A 23,935-nucleotide genomic window follows, 5' to 3' on the forward strand; every position below is an offset into this window, starting at 1 on the left:
CATACTCCTGCTCTTGTATTCATTTCCCACTCTAATCAGCAATTAACGAGCAGACCAATTAGCTTACTGTTTTTCCTTCCTTTCCAGCTGTGTCAGAGATGGAATTGGCAAAAGTCCCAGGCTGAGAGGAATAGAAAATCTCAAAAGAAGTCTGTGTCTCAAGTCTTGATTTGCTCCTTTACTTTTTGCTAACTGCCAACCTACAACTGATAAGCACCAAATACGAACGTTGCCGAAGGACAACACAGCTTTATGAATAAACACTTATCCTCTAGCTTCAGAAGCTTGTGACTTCAACTTCAACATGAATATGGATTTATTTCACATTTCCAGGCACATATTTTGCAGTTCTGCCTAGCAACCAGGAGTATGTAGGAACAAGTGCTCCTCTGCACCCAGTTTGTTTTGATCAGTACGGGTAGGGCCCAACCCACAAATAAGCACACAAGAGGATTTGTCTCTGATCTTAGCAGCATTAAGAATTATGATACTTCCTTATACATCCAGAAACTTAACTAGATAAACAAAAACATGATCACCAAGTGCCCAAAGCCATAAGTCCACAGAAGAGTGCAAAGCTGTTGACAGGCCTTAAACAGGATTTTTGCTCTCGGTGTGGGACTATGGTCATTCATACAGAGTGCATTTATTCTCCTTACAATTAAAAGGCATATCATGGTGCCACACGCTACTTTTATATTCAAATAAGATTAGAAATGTGTCATTTTTACACATTTTTAATGTTTTTGTTTTTGTGTTTTTGTTTTCATTTTTGTACTTGTGTTTTTCCTGAATAAATAATGCATAGATCTAATTTGAAAACACAAATACTTTTGTTTGGCATATTTAGGAAAGTATTCAAAAGAATTTTATTAAAGGTTAGCATCAGAAATTTCAAAGAATGTCTATGGGAAAAATGTTAACTTTTACTTCAGATATTTTGTGTTTTAACCTCCTCACCCCAATTTCAGAATTCATATTTTCATTTTTTTTGTTCTGCTTTCTCTGTCATTCACAGCCCCACCCTAGTAAGGAGAAAAGGGGGGCAGGGTATATTTTCCACAACTTCCTCCACGTAGAAAACAACATAACCATCAAAATATGAAGAGTGAGTTGTCGCCATCTCTCATCTACTCTTTCCTATAAGCAGCAAGGACCAACAATAGGGAGGCAACTTCTGGCACCCCATAAAAAATATTCTAAAAACAGAAAACTAAAACGCTTATTCACAGTTGTTTCAGTTCAACTTGTAAAAGCCAAACTGATTATTAAAATATTTCCATCAGAATATTTCTCATATGTCAATATATTTCTCATATATATATTTATTTTTTTAACCAGAAGGAGTTCTGGCTATGGGCTGTACTTGGAAACTTGGCTGTCAGAGAAAGCCCTCCTAACTAGAGCGTGCTACCTGGCTTTCAGGGAGACTGTGCAGGATAATCCCTCCAGCATCCCACTCCACCTCAACGCTCCCTTTCCAGATAAGCCCTTCTGCTGTCAAATAGCAAATTACCTCGGTCAGCGAGCTGAATCTTTGTGGGTGTTTCATTTTGGACCTCTGTGCTCCTATCAGCTGCGGTACCACTTCCTGTGCTAGGGTGGCTGTGTAGTCTAAGATAGCCACTGCTTGAATTTGTTTTCATCCCAAGACACAAAACACCTGCTTGGACACCTATCTGTGTTTCCTCAAAACATCACCCTCCAAAAAAACCCCCACCCCTTACGAGTCTGGTTTTCTTGGGAGCTGGGATGGAAATCAGGGCAGTAAAGATCAGTAGCGCACCTCTTTTCCCTGTGCTGTGAGTCAGCAGGAGTTGCATTAGCTGCATCACAGAAGAAGGTATCTGCCAACGTGAAAGTGAAAAGCAATCCTTGAGCAAGCCCTTCAAGTATCCCAGACTGCACAAGACCTGTAGGTGATGAACACATTTGAGCAGAGAGCCAAGGGCCTGCCAGCGAAAGGCAATGCCACGCGTTCGCTCTCAGCGAGATGTGTGGCCCCTGGCAGGGCTAGGTTTGCTCCCACCCACCCATCGCTCCCTCTTGTTCCTTGGGCATGGAGTTGAAATAAAGCCACAGCCTGCAGTCACACTGTGAAGCCAGGCAGGGTAGTTGGAGGAGGCCCAGTCTGCATGCAGGTCAGGGGAGTTCTCCAAGGGCTTTCTGGAACAAAGAGAAGCAAAAATCTAATGGGTGCTGTGCTCAGCCCAACCTTTTATTCCAAGATTATACAGTATTAGTTATCTTACCACAGGGAGGTTGAGGATAAAAAAAGGTTTAAAAGAAAAACCCAACAAAAACCACCCAACCCTTGCTGAAATGCACAAGGTACAAGACATGAATTTAAAAAGAAAATTCTTCCTGCTCAACCTATAGGGCAACAGACCTCCCCCACCTCCCCATAGGTCCTTGCGTAACAGTTGAAAGATATATTTTATGAGTTCTTCAGGACTTAAGTCCAGCTACAGGAAATTGCCCTGAAGGGAGTGAAGTAGCATTTTCCCCTGTAAAACTGTCCTGAACAGCAACTCTCTACCTGCTATATCAGCTGCTTCATCTCCCAGAATTAAAGGATTGAGTTCTCCATTTCCATGAACTGCAGGTTGCTGGTATCATGTTGCACCACCCATTGTAAAGACCTATGATAAGCGTTCAGTGAAAAGATTTCAGGGTTTTTTTTTAAATGTCAGCTGGTCTGCGATTTTATCTATTAAGCTATTGTGTTCAGAGGAACCCGCAGCCAGGCATGGACCATAAGAACAGGCACTTAACAGATACAGGTTTATCCTGTTTTCCTACTTCTTGCTACCCTACCCCCTATAAATTACTAACACTCTACTAAAATACCGAGGGCAGAAGGTGAACAATAGTCCGTGGGCTCCAACCTGCTGGGAGCCATAGAAATGTTATCAGGTGCTTCCCAGACTCGATGTTATGTCCTGCCCTCAGCTCCATAAGGGGACCCCACCTCCCTCTTTGGCTGTTTTTGGCACAGTCACCTGTCAGGCACCTCTTCCTCCTCCACTACTCCTCTGTTGCAGGGCTGGAGGAGAATGTAGCGATCGGCTACCCTTACTCAAATCATGATAGCATCCACCCTTCCTTCCTGTGCCTGTGCATCTCCCCACTTTCCTATCTCACACCTCAGCAATTTCACTCAGTTGCCCAAAAGCTAAGGTTCAGTCTCTTCGCCCTCAGGCTGAGGTTGTCCCAGTTTCTGCAGATGGCTCCGTCTCTATCATGGGTATCACCAAGTCACATTTTGCTACCAATTAAGGTAGGTAGTTATCTATTTTCCAAGGTGTTTTAAGGAAACTGCTGGAGTTGAAGGACTGCAAATACTTCTAGATTGCAAAATGGTGAGCACTGCTACTAGAAATCTTGTGAAAACTCATAAACAATATTTTAATAGCTCTGGCATAAGGTTCAGACAGCTGTCATAAATGCCCATTTTATTTTATTGTAGAACTGATCAATTCTAACACTTCCCGTCTTAGCGCATCTTCTTTAAAAACAGCCCCCTGAAAAAAACACAGCCCCTAGAATAAACTTTTGTTTATCTTTCAACAGCTGTCCAAAATACTCACTGAATAATACTTTGCTATGCCGTATCTAATTGAAGACCAGATGCCATTGCACTGAAGTCATCAATACTCCATACAAGTACAGGCATCTGCTTGCATAAAACAACTTGCTTTATCGGCTCCTTACCTTCGAGCTCTTTGGACCAGGACCAGTCTCATCTGTGAGGTGCATTACAAGTGTAGGGAGTTGTAAAAAGAAATCTCATTTCTTGATTGCCATTCTCCTCATGACAGAGAGGATAAATTGTAAAATTTTTATTGCAAAATATTAAAATAAATTACATTTTACAAAGACTTAACAAATATTTACATACAGTGTGATTCCAGTGACAATGAGCAACAAAGAACAGACAGACAGGCATATTATGGAGTGATAAGAGTCAGAACTGTACAAACTTCAAAAGCCGTATGAAAGACAAGCTAATTTGTTAAAAGGTAAATCCATCACAAATGGAATGAATCCCATGAGGCACAAAAATTACAAGTCTACAACAGAGTTCTTGGGGTGTTTTGTTTAGATCAACAAACTTGTATATTGCTTTTTGCTCTCCTCATCAGTGATGCTTGTCTGTCTCTACACATACTCTCCCAGATCAACTGGAGGGAAAAAGAAAAATCTCAACATATACAACTGTGTCACCATGGATCTGTTATCAGTCTATGGTTTTATTTATGCATGTTTTGTGACCTCCATTGCCAGCAACAGATTCACAAATCATTAGTTCAGAAAAATTTACACACACCACCTTTTGGATTTCCTCAGTGATTTCGTACCAGTGTATCAGATGTTTTAGACTGCCTGCTGTGAGATATGTATCTGAAAATGATGCCCTTCTGGTAAAAATAGGCTTCAATAGCACAAGACAAAACCAAGAAGTGTCACAATGATGTCATGAAGGATGGGGTCACATAGTCTATAGCACTTAAAAGGGCTTTTGTAGAAACAGACTTTTGTTGTCACATTTCAGGATTTTTTTAATTATTTTTTTTTTTTAAAGTATTGGCTCATCTTGGCAAAATTAGTAAGTTTATATTGTGAAAGTGGACCCATGCTTCACATGATGTGACTGGAAATACAATCTAGTTGTAGGCAATAGCTAGAAAGAAGAGTTTCCACTTTTATTCCATCCCTTCCTTATATGTGCTTTTAAGCTTTTTTTTTTCCTCCTTCTTCTTCTTTTTTAAAAATCCTCTTTCCTCTCTTTCCAGGAAGAGATCTGTCTCGCCTATAAAACTAATTCCATACCATTAAGAGAGCTGTTAACATTATTGGTTAGCCAAATGAAATCTTACATGTCATCCAAAGAAAATGTTTCTAGATTGACCAGATAATTGAAATAACTACAAGACCTTACCAAGTAGCACTGGGGAATTCACTCAGAGGCACTTTTGGGGCTGAATAGCTCAAAATCCAGCCTCGACACCCCTCTAACTCACTACATGTAAATCTGAAGGCAGAAAGACATTAATTTAGATACCCCAGGCAGCTGCTTTTCTCAAGACGTGGAAGACAGGCAGGCAAAAAGCTGTCTTGCTTAGCACTTCGGCAGTTCTGAGATGGCACCATAATTTTAAAAACCCTGGGAAATGATTCAACTTTTTGGAGAGAGCCAGTATGAAAGCTACGAGCCAACTAAACCCCTCCAAAACACTGAAAACAAGTAGGGCTTAACGAGACCAATTGTGTTGGCCCCTGTGTAAAGAGGAATTTTTTCCCAGTGTTAGGATTACATTAAGGCACATGGTGGGATGTCTTGAGAACAGTTTTGTGAGGTGTGATCATGTTTCCCAAAAAAGCGGGAATATTGTACTTTGTTTTAATAAATTTAAACTATTACTTTAAATCCCATGATACTTATTATGCAGACTTATAGTCTATGCTGACTATACTGGGAAAGGCCAGAGCGCCACATCTAACTTGATAATATGAAACAGATCCCATCCATTCTCAGCTCTGGCGTACAAGTGCACTTCGCTACAGAGAACGGAGAGTCTGGGTTCCAGTGTGCAACATCCCCTCCCAATCAAAGCAGCCCAGCCAAGTGTCTGGGTTGTATTATTTCTGTATTAAAGAGAAATTTAGCTTTTTTGAAATGAAGATTGAACTATGCTTTTCCATTTCATGTACTTTCAGCAAGCCTTTTCTCTCCTCACTGTCCCGTAGCTTTCTAACTGTCACAAACTTTGATCTTTGCATCAATAATGGAAGACAAGTTGGAGGATGACAAAAGCTATATGGAGTGCTTTCTCATTTTCTTTTAAGCTAATGTGCACTTTTTTAAACAAAAAAAAAAAAAAAGAGAGAAGGCTAGACTTGCTTCACAAGCATCCTGTGTATCATGCATATAGTCTTACCTACCATTACTTACAGTTATAAGGTATATCTGTCAACCACAACCCTTCAGATATATAGAAATACTTGAAGGGTTTGGAGTCATTTTAAAATGATGGGAGTGGGGGTGTCTATTAGATGTAAATCAGAATTTTCTCGATAGGGCCTCTCCCTCTTTCCTGTCAGATACAAGTCAAATTCATCCAGCCACCCCTGCTCCAAATAGGAGTAATAGAATAAAATTTGATTTCAAATTAGAATCTCTCTTCAGCGATATTATAATAAAATACAGATTCACTACCAAATCCAATGTCAATTCCACGTTTTTGCCAACATAACAGAGTTGGCCCTAGCCTCATGATCACTTTCTATTTGAAAAAGTGTCACATATGTGGAAAATTCTGAAAAGAAATGAGTAAAGACAGTCCCTTGTTTCACAGTAGATGACTTTAAAACTTCCCATCAACAGGCTATCCAACCAGAGTGCCAGTTTCCCATATGTCCTCCTTCTTCTGTGGAAAAGGACAGCAACTGAAGCTGCAGCCAATATTTGCAGTTATTAAAAATATCTAGTAATTCAAGATTAGCATTGCAAGATTCCATAAGCTCTTCTTACAGAGCTAGTGAGTCTGCCAGCATTACGCTGAAAACAAGAATGAGACAACTTTTAACTGTTCACTGAACTTTGGGAACTTTCAGACATACTGGAATGACTTAAATACTGTAAAACTAAACAGAACAACAGAACTTGACATGTTAAGGTTCAAAGGTCTTGGCTATTTTCTGTTCCAAGTATATCAGATACAACTGATGTCAGTACCTTTTGCCAACATGTAATCAAGAGCCTCATTTGAAAGAGTTGTCAGGGTTAACGCATAGATTTGGAAAAAGAAAGAAGAATAAAACCATGGTATATTTTTCTCTGTGGCCAAAACAATTTGGGCATAAACGTTATGAAGAGACATACCTTCTTCTCAGTGAGAAGCCCATCTCCAAGCCAAAAGATAATACTTTCAGGAGCTTAGAGCCAAAGTTCCTTTCAAAAAGTGCCTTATGGCCTTAAATCACTTGATCGCATCTCAGTTTGCCCAAGATTTGACATTGCCCAGCCTTCTTGAAGGTGGGATAGAATAACCATTGTATATGCACATAGGTCATACTTCAAAACAAAACAAATAAGCAAAGTGTAATCAACTGTTTCAAAAATCATTTCTCATTCAAGCCTAGTCTGAAGTACCAAGGCAGGGAGGAACATCAAAGAACAATACTGACTAACACACTGCACAGATCAGCAGCAGTGCTACAGGTCCCTTCTGACAGGCATTAGGGCATTTGGAGAATATCTGTGCCTCCCAAGGTGATTTTTTCCTCAGAAGAACAGTGTCGATAAAACTTCACCTGTACATAGATACTGTATAAGGTTCATTCAAGTATTTCCTCTAGGAAATGGACAGTGGAAGGACACTTTCAACATTAAAAAAGTTCATTGCATTCTGCTTGTGCTCATACATGCTTTGATCAATAGGTCTTCCAGTCACTTTACTCTTTAACAGTTCTGGGGCTGATGTGCAGTTTAGCAGCGCAATTGGTGAGCTTCATCCCAGATGATTCTTCCTTGTTAGAGGGCTCCTTCTCAATCCATTCCTTTGGAGTTTTAATTTTAGTATTTTATTTATGAAATTACAATTCACTATAATTTGACAAGCACTGACATATTCTAGACAGATGTTTCAGATGCTTCCTCCTCAGTCTGCCAGTGCACCTCAGCTCAGATCTGTGTGTCCTGGTATTCCATCTAAAATTTCTCAGTAAGAACAACCAGTGGTTGCATCATTTTTTTGCGGTAACAACTTACAATGGACAACTTTAAAAAAGCAAACCCCTTGCTTTCATTTGTGATCAAAGCAGGATTCAAATCCAGGTTTTCAGAGGTGAAAGGCTAATGGAGTAACCGAACACATTTGATGCCCAAAACAGTCTCTTTGCAACAGTATAGTTACACTCCCAAACTAATTCCTCAATGAAATGCATAAATGCAAAGCAGGTCCAGTGTATTAACTAGTCTTTTCTTTTCTACTTTGTTCAAGAACCATAAAATCCCAAGAAGGAGCCGGACTCCAAATTCAACTGTTATTTTACAAGTTTTTCAGATAAGCAAAGCTGATGGGCTCAGAAACCAACTTAGGATGGGAAAAGGACACTGGAGTTTATTAGTTTGGGACTTGCTTTTGTTTTCAAAGAGACAGGAGAAGCTGCAAAAACATGCTTTTCTCCTTGCTCTGTTAATTTGTTCAATATGCACTGACCACTTTCAGAAAACCATCGTCAAACATGCTTCACGTTGCAGCCTTCACATTGCTTACTGTATTATATTCATTCATCAGTTGTTCATAAGGCACAGAAAGTTCTAGCTCGTTATTGGTAAAAGTAGATTCATCAGAGGATGGGAATTTTACCAGTTTTTTTGCAGTTTCAGATTCCTCTGCAAGATTATCATCCATGGAGGATTTTGATGTTTCCTCATCATCTGAGATATCTTCCTCTTCATCATCATCTTCATTTACAAATGTTATATTGGCATTCTCAAATATTAAGGGTCGATAGTCTCTGGAATCCCACACTTCACCTTCTTCTTCACTAATCCTGTCTAGCTGGTTTACAAACATGGTTCCTTCTAGAGGGCTGTCTCCAATATGTTTATCATGCAGGGGTCTCAGTACATGGCCATTTTGAATGTCCAGGGAAGCCTCATCGTACTCAAATGATTCTGTCTTTGTGTAAGTCACCTGGGCATCTATACTGGCATTCTGCATATTTTGTTTGGTATTTTCTACTTTAATCATTTTGTCATTGTTTGTCTTCAGGGCCTTCTTCCCAATTTGCTTAATTAGATCATTGTAGGTCTCTTCCTTCTTTGAAAGGAAGCTGAAGATGTTGACATCCTTTGAGGTACCCATTTGAAGGGGTTTCTTAGACCGAGGATGGTTGTCAAATGACTCTTTTCTTTTTTTCCTCCGTTTCTTGATTGCTTTGTGGACTTCCACAAACATACTGACCTTCCAGTTAACAAAGAGTGAAAGCCAAGCTAGTCCCAGATAGATCCATAACTCCACAAAATATCTGTAAAGGGCATGATAGTTTGCATCTGGATTTACACCTACAAAGAATTAAAAACAAGAACATTACTGAAAGAGGACTCGCAGCTGATAAACCTTTGAAGTTATGACCCTGAGAACTACTCCCTTCCACACTAACAGAACCTAGTTGTTTGAACACTGCTCTGAGAGGTGATAAGTGGCGATCTGAAACACTTCTGACATAAAAGTTGATCCCAGGTCTTCCATTTTCTTGGCTGCATGTATTCTGACCACTGGACCACAACATAAAATGGAAGCATATTTATCCTCTCCTTGTAAGCTATAAAAGTGAACTTTTTTCCTCTTTGAAAATTATAAGCCTTCTCCCTGCCATTGAGGTATGGATATAGGTACCTTTCTTGAGAAAAGGATTCAGAATTCCACTTACAAGGACCATCTCCAAAGCCCTGAACAAGGCAGTGGATTTTAGAGAAAGACAGGATTTAGAAAGGAGACACCAGTATGCTCAGTATTTCCTGTTGACTAGTTCTAGACAGCTGCACAGAGAGCATTGCCCAGTACTTATGCGCCCTGCTTAGTATACTGGATCCCATTCAAAGGTGCTTAACTATCACGGTGAATAGGATAGATACTTGCCTGAAACAGGGACCTGGGGCACCTGAAAGAGTTACGAACTCCAGAACTTGGCTCCAGACTTAGTCCAATAAAGGCCTTAGGTATCTAAACCAAGATTGAAGAGCCACATCTAGTCTATTGCATCAGTACCCAGCTTTAACTGAATCTTCTATTCAGCAAAATGTTTCGGAGAAGCTTAGAAATCACCTCTCAAGTTAGAGTTTGGAAATAGAATTACTATTACTATGCATGTAGTGAAATATTACATAAAATACAATTACTGACCAGCAACAAAATCTCCAAATCCTATGGTGGTGATAGTGATGAATGAGAAATAGAGGCCTTCAATGTAATCCCATCCTTCAGTCACCATAAAGACAAAGGGAGGAATAACCAGATGGACCAAGACACCCCAAACAATGAAAATAGCTGTGCATGTAATTTGTGCTTTCCTCTGTAAAGAAAGAAGAAAAAAAATTCAGGGAAAGATCTCCAAATTTTCTTTTCCTATCCATGGCACCAAGCATCATCTGACAGTATCAGACATTTCAGAGTTTTGTGCTAACAGTTTATTGGCCATAACTAAAAGTTACTGACCGAAGTAAACACACAATTTTTTTTTCCTGTATGAAGAACTCACTATTCTTACAACTACTTGCTCAAACAGGATTATTTCCTCACACCTTTCTTTCACACTCTTGAACAAAAGTTTAAGGAGTTCCTGATATTTTGTAAATAAGCATGTGATACAGACATAGCACTCTAGTCTAAAAAGCAGTCAGCACCTCCGATTTTCCTTTTATTCATTTGAATATAGAATATCAGAAGTGTTTAGGATGCTTGTCTCCTATTTATGCCTCCTACCCTTTGCCACTCATGTAAGCTCTGCACAAAGCTGCACACACACATGCATTTCACCATCATTTTCTATACTTTCTTCTCAAGTGCTGAACCAAGAAATTTCTTGCTCTGTTTCTGAAACCAGAACCTAAACCAGTCCCACTGTCCTCCAGGCACTATGGCCCTGTATTGCCTCCCATCTCTGTGCAGTTAGGACAGAGAAAACAAAACAAAACAAAAACAAAAGAATACAAAAAACCCAAACAAAATGCCACCAAAAAAAACCCCAACAAGCCACAAACAAAAGAACCACAAGCCAGTAACTCAGAACAAAACATTATTTTCCAGTTGGTTCACTGCACAGCAGGAAGTACTCATGCTAGCATAGAAGCAGGTGGGAACAGAGCAGGACAGCTTATTTCTGTGCCAGAGGAGCTTGCATGGAATGCCTGTGAAATGGAGCCTCACCTGCATTTGCCCTACAGTTTTCTAATGTAAGGAGATACATATGTCTCCATAGAAGCTGCAAGATCTATATTTAGTATCAAAGGTTTCTACAAGACCTCATTTTGCTAAAACTTCTTGCAGAACTAACATATCAGACCCAATCCCCCTTTCAGTTATTTCTATGCAACACCATTTGGGAAAATTCATATTTGTGCAAGTGTTCATTTGCTACCAAGATTAGCAGGTAAGTTAAGAAACATAAGCTTAGTTCATGCATCAAAAATACACAGCACGAGGGTAAACAAGAGAGGGCCTTACCAGGCTTACTCCTCTTTTCGTCAGAAACTGGCCCAGCCTCTTGGCACGTCCTCCAAAGAACTTCCCCAGAGCACTGATCCACGTCAAGCAGAGAGGAACTCCAAAGAGCCCATAAAATATGCAGAAGAGACGCCCAGAGGGTGTCTTTGGAGAAACATTTCCGTAACCTGAAAGAGATAAGTATGTGCATCGTCTGTTCTTGTTGCAGAGAATTCAAGGCAATTCTACCTATGCGCAAAACAACACTGCGTGGGCTTCTCCTGTATCAGATGCACCTTACTTCACCATCTACCAGATCTTTAGTCTACTCCAGCTGCTGATCTTCTGAATATGGATACCTTCCAATTCTACTCTAGTAAACATGTATTCCATTAATGCAGGCTGAGAGGATTACTGCATTTTAAGTGTTTCCTAGATTTTGTGCATCTTTTTCTTGACAAGAAGAGATAAATATGAAATAAAGCTCATCTCAAAATTTCTAATATGGTCACCCAACCTTAAGCAGCACTGTTAAAAACTTGATTGAATCAATTTTACAGAATAAAAACTCAAAATTCATCCTGAAGCTAACTTCCACATGAAAGATCCACTATACACATTTAACTTGTGACCTGGTAAGAGTTTGCGAGTTAAGTGCAAGGCGAGTTGTGACATAGCAAGGTACTTCAACTGAATTTAGTTCTGTGCTGGTCACAGAACCCAACAGGGCATTACAAACTCAGGCTCTAAAATCAGCAGCCTATTTTCTGAACTTCTACCAGAGCTTTCTTATTTAGGTGTGTTCCTGACTAACTTTTTGTCATAAGTTATAATATAAGCTGGGTATTGTGGGTTTCAAGTAATAAAGAAAACCACAGTACTGCATATGGTTTAACAGTAAGATTTCAACTTCTGAGTACCTCCAGCTTTCTCTGGTTATTTTGCATTCCTGGGTTTTTTTGCATTGTAGGTGTAGCAAGGGTGTAGCAATACCATGTAGCAAAGATTTTTCTGTAAAAGCAGAAGGCAGCTGATGTTGAGCTCTGAAAAATCTGTTTATCAAAGGAGGAAGTAGTCTTTCAACGCAGAGGGTTTTACAAGCACAAATCAGTAGTGAGATTTAGAAGGCAACACTTGTTCTACTTTGCCTTCTTTAAGAGAGAGATAAAAAGTCTAGATTGTTCTGCAAGCCAAGAACACTGATAAATCAGTAGCTTAAGAAGATGCACATGAGTAACAGGACAGCTATACAAAAACCTCATATGCACATGCTTTAAGTATTAGTTTAATGGAATGTTTTGTAATGCTTTTGTTTTGTGATTTTATGATTTGGAAATTTAAGTGCACGAATTAATGGAACTGGAATGACACCAGTCATCCCCAACAGCACCTTGAATCCATTACTTATTGGAAAGGCACACATTTCTCTTCTGTATACCCATGGAGAGAATGCCAAAAACCTGGGTTTTTTTCCCCTCCATGAACCTGTGGATGAACATGTACTGTAGGCAACTCCAGCCATTGGGACTTTTATTCAGTGGCTAGCTCAACACACAAATGGAAGAGTGCTCTAGTGCGTTTGTATATAGAAAACTACAGTTAGGAAAGTTGACATAATAAATACTTACCAATTGTAGTGATCACAGTAGCAGCAAAGATCACAGCATTAGGCCAATTCCAGTTGTTGAAAGTATTATTGCCAGTGATGGCAACCCCCTGTCCAGCAGCATTTGACACAACCTGTAAGAAAACAGTTTACAGTCATTCTTGGAAGATTCTGGCATCCTGAAAAAGAAATGTGTCTGTCCCTCTCAGGTTTTCCCCCTTTGTCATACTTTCAAAATAATCACTCAAGTTTTTTGTGAAGGCTAGCCTAGTATATTCGCTAACAATAATTTTATGAAATGCTAAAAAATTTGCTTCACCTAAGAAAAAGTAGTGCAGGTGCTCTGACATTTAAATAGGGGGGTTTAATTAGATAAGCTTTTACTTGATTTACCAGTTTAACCCAAATGGATCTCTTCCAGAAACCAAACACACTCCTCCAGACTGAACTAGCATTTAACCTCCAGTGCAGTTCTTGAATTTGGTTTAATATTAGGGACAGCTTCAGAACTACTATCCATTTCAAAACACTGTTACATGCCTCAGCTTGACTTGGGTACGAGCAGGACGTCATAGAATCCTTGGCAAAGCTAGTGCGATTAATACTAATTCACCTGCTGTCCCTGGCAAAGTCAAACCATCTACAAGCCAACGTAAAACTGTACTTTTCTGCAAGGACAGAAAAATTAACACTTTTCCAAAGTATTTCATGCAACAGACTCTAATCATTGTCCTTGAATCAGGCCCCTTTCTTATCCCATCTTTGAATCTAGTATGCCATGATGAATGCAAAGCACTTGTTTACAATGTTTTAGGGAAGCAAGTATCATTATTGGCATTTCCACAGATTCAGCAAGTCAAGTTTTTAATATCTGTTCAGGTCTTCAGGTGCTCAAGAATTATTAACCATCTTTACCTTTTGTAGGAAGGGACTTGGAAGACCCAGCCTCCCCTGCCTTTCCAAAACTAGACTGTAGGAAACGCATTGATAAAAAAACCTAATGACTAGTGCAGAAAGTCAAAGCTTCAGATCAAAATCATGCATCTTGCCAATTCTGACACGTATTTCTACCTCCCCAAAGTAAAAGAGAAAAGTGATTTATTGTATTCTCTCCTAAAAATCCCTAGTTATTTAAAATCTTTGCTCTGTCATGTTATGCTGCAGTTAAAGCCTTCTCAGGTTACTCTGCTTTTTTCCCCTTCAGTGTAAACCAAGGTTGTCTGAACAAAACTCTGAGGCTACATCCATATACAGGAGAGGTGAAGGTATCTCCAAAAGTTGATTCATAACATTATCCCACTTTCTGTGTTTCTGTTCAGTAAGTGTTGAACACAAAAAACATCTTGAGCTAAATACCTAAAATTGGAGGCAATATACTTTTTTTTTTTTTAATAAACATGACAGGTGAGGTTTATCTTAAACTGGTAAGAACTTATAGAGGTACCTACAACCAACTCTTCCTTCCCTCGTCACCCCTTCCTTCCTTCCTACTTGATTAAGATCTGATCTTGGACCCAGCAGAGACTCAACACAAAGTTCAATTGCTACTGAAAACATACACAAGTTAACACAAGTTTTAATTATTCTTGAGACTTATTACATATCACCACCCTCCTACTGTAATAAAAATGCCCTCAAAGTGAATGTATTGTGCATATACAAGCTGCAAACAATTTAATTAAAAATGCACTTTCAACACACAAGCTATTACAGAAGATAAAAGGAGAGGCATCGAAACTGAATGAAGGTACAGAACTAGATTTTTCTCCTGGTAAATTCAATGCGTGTGCAAAACTGCATGCAGTGTCTTTCCATAGCCTACAGGCTCTGGGTAGAAAAGGATATAGAGAGACTTCTCACCAAAGCAGTCATTTGTCATAAGAAAGTAATGTTGAAATGAGAAGTAGCCTTAAAATGGGCAGGTCAAGAGCAGGCAAGTAAACACACAATACCATCCCCTTCCAAAAAAAAAAAAAAAAAAAAAATTGAGACAGCTACAGTGGATCACAAGAGTTCATCTGAGTAGAGACCAAAGTAACTTCATTCATTTCTGCTATGGTCTGCAGATGAACTTCCTAAAAGTCCCAAAGGACATCCAAAGTACCCGATAGACACAATCTGTGATCTACTATCCCTGAAAAGATGCCTTGACTTCTTCCACCGCCCAGCAACACTGCACTAAAACGTTGTATCAAACACCAGTTCTCCAGTCATTTTCCATGCTATAAGTGCACTTTGATTTCTTTTTTTTTTTTACTGTTATTTCCTCACAGAGCAACTGATCTCATAGAGATGCACTTAAGTATCCGTTTCCATTGTCACTGAGCCATTATCTCATTGCGTTACTCCACCTTCAGTCTGACCTAATGCGCTCAGTTTCCCAGTATGTACAGTTACTTTAAGATCCGCCAGCGTTTGAGGTCTGGAGGTGCGAAGGGGGCCCAGACCCAAGGGGAAGAAGCTGCTGGACTGAGTAGCACACAGCTGCCCTTCACACCCAGGCAGTTAACATTTTGGGGGAGAGATGGCCAGTACTCCGAGTTATATAAACACTTTATATAGAGAACCACAGATACTCTCCAGCCAAAGCTGCCACTGTCTTCCTGTCCTATTAGCGCACAATTATCTACTATCTATAGTCTAGTCTTTTAAGTTACTTTGTGCCTGCAATAAGCCTGAACGTGCATTGCTGCATCCCAGCTGCAGGAACAAAAATGGTCACAAAACATGCTTAGATAGCTTTGGTGCAGTGGGAAATATGTAGCTGCTTTCCAAGCAGCGTAACTCTTGCCCATACTGAAATAATTAAATATTTTGGCTTCAAGAAACAATGTGAGTGGACACTATACAACTGAACAGCAAATATGGGGTTTTTTGCTTGGTAAATCTGTTAGGCCATGTCAGAGATGCCTTTATTTTCATATGCTAGGATACAGAATACCCCAGGTTGCCTGTGCTGGATTTCTTAAACTACAGAAAATTTGCTCTAAAAAGCCTTTGGATGGGAAAATAGGAAGCAAGGAGGGAGAGGAAGAAGAGGGTAGATGGTGCAAGTGTTCTTAATATCTTGAAAGATGTCATTTAGAAAATCCCTTTCCAAGTATGCCCAAATTCAAAAGCTGAAGTAGTTAACTACCTTGGAATTTACACATCCCATTAGACCTCACCTCATGACAGTTTGCACTGATAAAGGCAGGACTTTATTTTCAGTCAAACGACTGCCTCACAGGAATCAAACATCCTCTTCTCCCTCACTCCCCCAATTCTGCACTTCGGCAAATGAAAAAGGAAAAGAAGATCTAGAGTCCCTGGAGCTAATGCTGAAAGTATACAGACTTGTAATTGCAGAGGGAGATTTTAAGACACACATAAAACTAATACATCTTCTGATGACATTAACACAAGTAGAACCCGGGATGCCATTTGAACATAATCAAGCAGTCAATTTGCTCCACTTGCAGGTACTTCCACACAGACAAACCGCAGCACTGCTCCAATACAGCCTTGTGTTTCCTGGGCTTGGTGACATTTTTATTAACCCTCTGATGACCAGGTTCACTCAAGACTTACCAGATACCACAAGAAATAGTCGTTAAGATCTCCTCTATCTTGGGCAAAGGAGAGGACTTTCTCTTTGATGCTTTGGACACATGTGCCTTGCACCCCCCCATATGACTAACAGTAGGGCTGAAAAGTTCTCAAAACAAATTTGAAAATAGCAAGGAGAAGCCTTGACCCACATAGGTATTATGGATATGTTGCTACCTCTATTTATTCTACTTCTCCATTTTCTGCTGGGGGCAAGCCCAGAGCAGCAGCAAAGTTTTCCCAAACTGGAAAGCCACATACTAATGCATTTATTCAAATTGTTTTTTTCTACTGGCCTGTCAAGGTTTGCTAGGGCAAGTCTCTATGGTGGCTTAAAAGCTTGCAGTAGTCAGCAGACCCATTTTAGCTGTCCTTGTCTTTGTATTATCAGGAGGGATGGTTAAGTTTGAAATTTGACCAATTCCACTGCAAGGCAAAACGGTTCACAACAGAATGACATTTAGTCCCTGTAGAAGTAATGTGAGGGTGTAAAACTAAGGGAACAAGCACATTGGAGACTGTGTAACTAAGTATGTTGAATTTGCCATTTTACTTTGGCTTCTTGGCCTTCAGAAGAAGGAAAAATGGGACAGAACCATCACCTTCTGCCTCTGTAAGCATGAACAAGTGCACAAGGCTTTATTTTCTTTCTAGAAAAAGAAGAAAATGTTCTTTTACACCATCCCTTCAGGTACTTGCATACATTGATGAGATCCCCCTGAGCCTTCTCTTCTCCAGGCTGAACAGTCCCAACTCTCTCAGCCTTTCCTCATAGGAGGACTGGAGCATCCTCCAGTCCCTTGATCATCTTAGTGACTCTTTGCTGGACTCTCTCCAGCATGCCCCATGTGTCTCTTTTATTGGGGAGCCCAGAACTGGACACAGTACTCCAGGTGTGGCCTCACCAGTACTGAGTACTGGTGGATCAGAGGGGAAGAATCATCTCCCTCAACCTGCTGCCAATGCTTTGCCTAATGCAGCCCAGGATACCTTTAGCCACCTTTGCTGCAAGGGCACCTTGTTGGCTCATGTCCAACTTGATGTCCACCAGAACCCCCAGATCCTTTTCTGCAAAACTGCTTTCCAGCTGGGTGGCCCCCAGCGTGTATTTGTGCACGGATCCACATGTGATTAGTGATGTTATTGTAAGAGTTAAGGACTGCAAGAAAGCTGTGATACAGGTTTTGCATATCAAGTAGGAATAATTTCATATTTGGTGTGAAATCCTAGACACTTTCATAAGGATTAGCTGGGTCCGATAACAGTGAGCAATAGGAAAGAAAAAGGACTTCTGGGGTACTTATGGCCAGACAGACAGATAGGCCAGACTAAAGACACAAGACAATAGACAGGCTATATGAACTACAGCAACAGATCCTGCCCTACAGGCACCCTGTTACATACAAGAGGAACAGCCATATATTGTTCAGTGCCAGGTCTCTTTTGAAGAGGTTAAACCATCCCATGTTATTCAAAGCATTCCCTGGAGATCTGACACGTAAGTCTAATGGTAGTTTTAAGCTTCTCCCAGTGGTATGAACAATCCTCTTTTGCAAACTCTGTTTCTCCACCAGAAAGGAGATGTAATTGAACTATTAAGCCTGAAATCAGAACCAGTGGCTTTCATTCTACTCTCAGAGTATTACCATGTGCATAACGGACAATCTCAGCTGGCTGCTGCATCCAAAAGCAGAGTCCATTAAAGCAATAACTGATGCATCCTTTCAGGACTCCTGGGCTTTGTCCCCACTTCTGACTCTGAATGGGAACATGGAGTAATTTTGCTTCTTTCTCACGTTCTTTTAATTGAGGATGTAAACATTTAATGCACAGAAAAACACTGAAAATTACAAATCTACCAAGTACTTTAGAGACCTTCCTACAAGGAATAAAGCTTCAGCAATCTCTTTTCGCATTGACATCCAAATCTTTTATACAATTTGAAGAAACCAGAAAACTGTGGAGCAGTTATCTAATCATGGGTACATACAATACTGACAATTTAACCAATCATAATAAAATTGTCCAGGGTAGTAAGGTTTAAATTTATAATATCAGATGAAACTCTATACTGCTGTTCATCTTTAAGCAGATTTTAATTTTAACCAAATCCAGCAGCAGCAGAGCAAAACAAATAGGTGAAGGTACAATAAGCTGTATGGACATTTTTCATGGCTTTTAAAAATCAAGAAAAGGCTTAAAGTAACTCCTAAGTTACTTTAAAAATAACAAAAATGAAAATCCATGCCATGCAAGTTGCACACCCTTCTACTTGTCCCTCATGGTTGTTGCAGTTACCTGGGTTTTGTGGTTCCAGCTATAAAGTTACAGTAGCAGTCAGCTGTTTATATAATAATCAGATTTTTAAATGCAATCAAAACATATGTAATTGTTAATGTTTATCTCTCCAATAATAAAAAATTGAGTCACATGTTAAGGCTGCCAGGTCAGATACACATTACAAAGTTCTGCTGACCCAGATAATATTGTCTCAGAATTACATGTAAATAAAGAGAAAAGAAACCCTCTCAGTCAGTATCCCTTTTGAAGGAAAAAAGTCTGTGGGTGGTCACAGCTAGATTGACAGAACAACTTCCTCAGACTCATCATGCAGACAGGCAGCACAGTCGCCATGGCCAGAAATTTCCTGCCCTGTTGGCATATTGCACTTTGACATCTGCCTGCATATTAAAAGCAGCAGAAGCTATTTCACAGGCACAGTCCGAATTTGTAAGTACTTTATAGCTAGATCAAAAGTAGTAGACTCACAGTCAAACTAGGAATATATTAATCCTGGCTGACAGCTGTTATAGCTCATCTATTGAATTAGTTTGTGTGTCTAGTTTTTAAGCAACAAATATTTATTTAATATAATAATAAATGCCATAATCTATTGTTTTGAGTTATAGTAGTCGGAGAAAGAGAAAACAACAAAAAGAAAAGGACTTTAAAGCCAACTGCCTTCCCCCCAACACCTCCACCCCCCCTACCCACCCCACGTGTCCTGACTGGATGGAGGATACTGCACATCAGAGAAAATATTTCCCTCACTAGAGTATCTTGGCAGCTCAGGGGTTGGGTAAGGAAAGGGAAAGGGAAAGAGAAGCCAACTATGCAACTAATGGTTTTACCAATGAGTAAAACTCAAAGAAATTTCCCCCCCCTGCAATTACTTTTCATGTCTAGTTATATGAGGTGTGTACATGTAATGATTTACTAACGTTTTCTGTTTGAGTTCTCCAAAACCTTCATATTAACCTATAAATTCTTGAGACTAAAATATTTCATCTCTCTTCCCAGCCTTCACTTCCAAAGACAGCTGCACTACTGCTAAGAAAATCTTGCTATGCCACAACGCTCACTTTTGTAGCCAGAGACACAACATGGCAGAGCTGCAGAAAGATGAGAGAATACACATAAGGTTAAATGATTTGATCAAGGCAACAGAAAGAACAGCTATTCCAATGTCACCTTTAGGAGGGCTGCTATACACTTGTCTGTCCACAGAGAAATCAAAGCTCATCACTTCTTGGAGAGAAAAAAAGAAGTCCTTTGAGGATTAGAATACAAAAAACCCTACAGCCTAGAATACAAAACGGCAGCACCCTATTTGGACACGCATATTTCTGCCAGCCACTTAGCACCTGGGACATTTAGTACTTAATCGGCTCAAGGCAAGAGTTCTCAGGGAAGGATGGTAGTAACTATCCACCCCTTCAGAGCAGCTCAAAGTCACCAGAACAGCATACACTTGTGGTTCCTGCCATCCTTTTTTTTACCCCCATCTCTAGTGTAATGACAGGCTTATCCTGATTGCTTACTTGGACTCTGAGTTCCCAGCTGACTGAATCACACTGGCATATGACCAGGGCCAGTGCACCGGGCCAAGCGAACAGGCCTTTCAGGCTGCCTTAGCCACTTGACAGTCTCTGCAGGACTATGCTAACCAGCAGGACTTAGGATAGCTGACCTTTCATTTCCCTCTCAGCATTATCTGTGTTCGCAATATGAATTTCATGTTTGTCAGGACAAGAACCATGCCAGATGTAAAAAGAAGTCTTTTGTCTGTGTCCTGGATTTCCTACTTCACTTCTGTGGGGAATGGTTTGCGACCTTTTTTGTAGAAAGACAAATAAGACAAGTGAACCATATTGTCTCGGTCTAACAGGCAATACCCTTGTGTCTTGCTAACCTGTGAAAGTTTTACTGTCCTTTACTGACCTATGCAGAGAGTCGAGTTGGAAGGTGGTTGAGGCAAGAGGTGCAGGATATGAGTCAGCAGCACCTGCATTAGAGAAGGGTGGTGGGATTTAATAAATTCCACATTTATTACAGAGGACACCAGTTGACTACGCAAGTCTGATTCTGAATCAACTGAGCATATAGGAGTGAATCTGCAGTTAATTCAACTGCTGTGCATGGCATTTCTTCCCAGCTGGCCTATCCTAAGAGTTGCTAGGTTCTCCAAGACTCTCGCTAATCCTAGAACTTGTACAGTCTGTTTTAACAAATGTAAAATCCAAGGCAGAAACAGCTTGTTTCTAATAGCACCATGGGATTATGGCCAGTAGCCACCTATCACAAGGCCAAAGTTGAAATGGAGTCAAAAAATAGGAAGCAGGCATTGAGGGAATAATGTTAACTTTTACTTCTAAAAGAATAAAAAACCCGTAACCCTCACATTTGGTGTTGATACGTGTAAATAATAAACCTAACCAAAAGCACACACGAACATTACCCAAAAAGCTAGAGAGATCAATATGGGTACACAGGTTTCCTTCCCCCTTATCTATGAATTGAACTAGAACAAAAATAAAATCAAACCCTGGAAAGCAAGTGTTAGTCCCAGTGTTTACATTCCTACATAAATCAACTACAAATAGCAGGGGACAATTTTTCCCCTTGCTGTCATACACTGCATTTATAAAATGGTTGATTAAGTGTTATTGCAAGTAAAAACATATTTTGCATTTTTCAATCAACAGTTTAATCTTAAAGTACAGTTCCTATCAAAGGGCAAACTTTTGAAAATTCCCACTTGGGAAAAAAAATCCTGGCAAAATATGGGTTTACATACTTCAGGGGAGGGTTTTCTTTCCAGCAATAGCAAGATTTAATCCAGAATGAGATTGTATTTTCACACTCCTACCGATACAGCACATAGAATGTTATCTTGTCAGTTTTCCACAATCTTCAGAGAAAGGAGAACTTAAGTAAGTTCTCTTTCCTCAACTTTTATTTTTAAATGCTTCAACTATCAGTGGTGTTGTTTTTTTTTTAAAAGGCAATTATAAAAGTTATTTAAATTTGCTAAAAGTGACTTTACATGATCCACCCGTATCTTACCATACAAAATAGAAAGTTGCATATATAGGTCAAATGCACTGTAGATACCACATTTTATCCAAAAGATTGTAAAACAAGATTGAACTTGCTCTGCAGAGAAAGTTTAGCTAATCTTGTCGATTCTTCGTTTACCCAGGCAACTTCTCAGGGTTTCATTCTATTCATGCAACAGTGCTTCTCAATGCATAAATGAATTACAGAACCAAGACACTCTATTGCTTTCCCTTCATTATGCTTAACTTTGGTCTGTCAGCAACTTGGACTTCCATCTAAGCATACCTTTTCTTACCTAATAGAGCCTCCAGCACATGCCACTTCATACAGAGCTGTCCCTACATCTAAGCCTGATAGTTAAAGAATGCACGTAAATACATGCCTGGTTTTCACTTTGCATAGTTTTGTTATGTAACAGGACAGCAAACCAGACATCATTTGTGTCTGTTAAATTAGAATACAGTGCACCCAGAGGGCTTTTTACATGCTTCTTGGTCTTGCTTTCTTAATTAGGCCGTTTTGTCACAATTCTTTATTGATTTTTTTTTTTTTTTAAAGTATCGAGGAAACTCCTGTTCCTAGACTTCAATGTGCCTAGCACTTTTTTTTTTTTAAAAGCAGCCTTGCTAGTTTTATTAGATGGAGAAAGCAGAGTGGGATACATCTTCTTGTACTGGACTTGGAAACCAGATTCCAATGAAAGTAATTAAGTACATGCTATGAAGAAAGCCATGGATTAGAGCTGCGGATTCCCTTAAATGTACTGATTAGCCAGGAAAGCAGAACAGGCTGTCTAGTAAGAACACCTGAAGATCACAGCACTAAACACAGTTAGGCATACAAGATACTACAAAACACAAAGAAACACAGAAGTGGTCTTCAGCGGAGGGAAAATACTCTTGACTAAAAAACTGCATCACTGCTGTAAAGAAAGCCTGCATATGTCCTTCAAAGAACAAAGAACATGACTGAGCTTGAGGAGGGACTAGCAGGCATTCACATCTTAACCCTACACACATACTTTTACGCTGGAAAATATTTTCTATTTAGTGTAGTTCTGAGGAAGCTTGATCTGAGGTTTATTTAGGTGCTCAGAACTGAGGAAGAATGCAGAAATATCCCAAAGCAAACTGAACTGTTCAACAGTGAGCTCTAAGATATCTCTGCAAACGAGACAGTTTGTTGGATAAGCCAATGAATTCCTATTTGCGCCTGAAGTTATATCAGGTTAGCTCTTCTTTTTAAAATTCACATTACCCAATCCCAGAATAACCTATATGTACAGAGAGGATTTAAATGAGCATCCTTGCTATGGGTTCGTGTACTACTGCATACAGATTCCAGAACTTTCCAAAAACGTTGTGAGTGAAGTTTTTCAAAAGCAGTTGCGTTTGGATGCAATGCCATCATAAATAAAACTGAAGAGCAAATACTGTCACCGGTCCTTACCTTTATTAGGCTAGTGGCCTAAAAATCCATCCTGACCTTGCAGGAGAGACCTTCTTTCAACTGTTCTACCAAGTGGAAAGGAGTTTTCCCCCACCTTCTCCCAAGGACCGATGACAGCACTTCCCCCCCCCCCGCCCTGGCATCATTATTTTAACACACCACCAATTATGCATGTTAAACAATGCAGGAAGTTTTTCAGTGGACTGCCTCAAAAGGAACAGAGTGGAGACTTAAGTAAGTCTGGGCACTTCAGGTTTTTTTCTCCTGGGTTTTGTTTTACCTTTTTGCAAGTGCAATGTGTGTGTGGGAACAACATCAAAAAGATAAATTTGTAACAGGGACCAAGCATCAAGCTTTCTTAATCCATAACTGCTGACACTGACAACCCAGTGAAGAGAGGAAATAACTTGTTTAACCTGCAAAGGGTAGTCTCAGTAAAGACAGTAGTACAGGCACAGGCATCTCTTCTTGCCACTGTGTTCTCTTACTCTATAGGCTTCCTAGTTGGCAAAAAGAACCAGGGTAGAGAATGCACATTTGTCACAGACAGGAACACGTGTTATTTCATTCTTTTAAGTGCTCATTTGTTTTCTTGTTTTTCAATTACAATTTAACCAGATTAAGTGATCCTTGAGAAAGGCAATCTATTAATTAACCCATATTGGGCAGAATAAATCATGCTCTTCAAGCACAATCTCAATTTCTTAACCAGAAATAGCTCTAGTCAGTCAAAGAC

General features: G+C 39.8%; 1 protein-coding gene across 1 annotated transcript in view; it reads right to left on the reverse strand.

Annotated features, from left to right (window-relative positions):
* Nucleotides 1–3,886: 3,886 nt before the first annotated feature.
* The window catches only part of KCNK5 (potassium two pore domain channel subfamily K member 5), a 36,969-nt gene continuing 16,920 nt past the window's right edge, over nt 3,887–23,935 (reverse strand). The window contains exons 2-5 of the mRNA XM_075496203.1: nt 12,845–12,956; nt 11,238–11,404; nt 9,918–10,086; nt 3,887–9,076 (exon numbers count right to left, since the gene is read on the reverse strand). Coding sequence (XP_075352318.1) covers nt 8,256–9,076; nt 9,918–10,086; nt 11,238–11,404; nt 12,845–12,956 — 1,269 coding nt within the window. The 3' untranslated portion in view covers nt 3,887–8,255. The remainder of the gene's footprint in view (nt 9,077–9,917; nt 10,087–11,237; nt 11,405–12,844; nt 12,957–23,935) is intronic.

This window comes from Mycteria americana, chromosome 3, assembly GCF_035582795.1.
Source record: "Mycteria americana isolate JAX WOST 10 ecotype Jacksonville Zoo and Gardens chromosome 3, USCA_MyAme_1.0, whole genome shotgun sequence".
NCBI lineage: Eukaryota > Metazoa > Chordata > Aves > Ciconiiformes > Ciconiidae > Mycteria > Mycteria americana.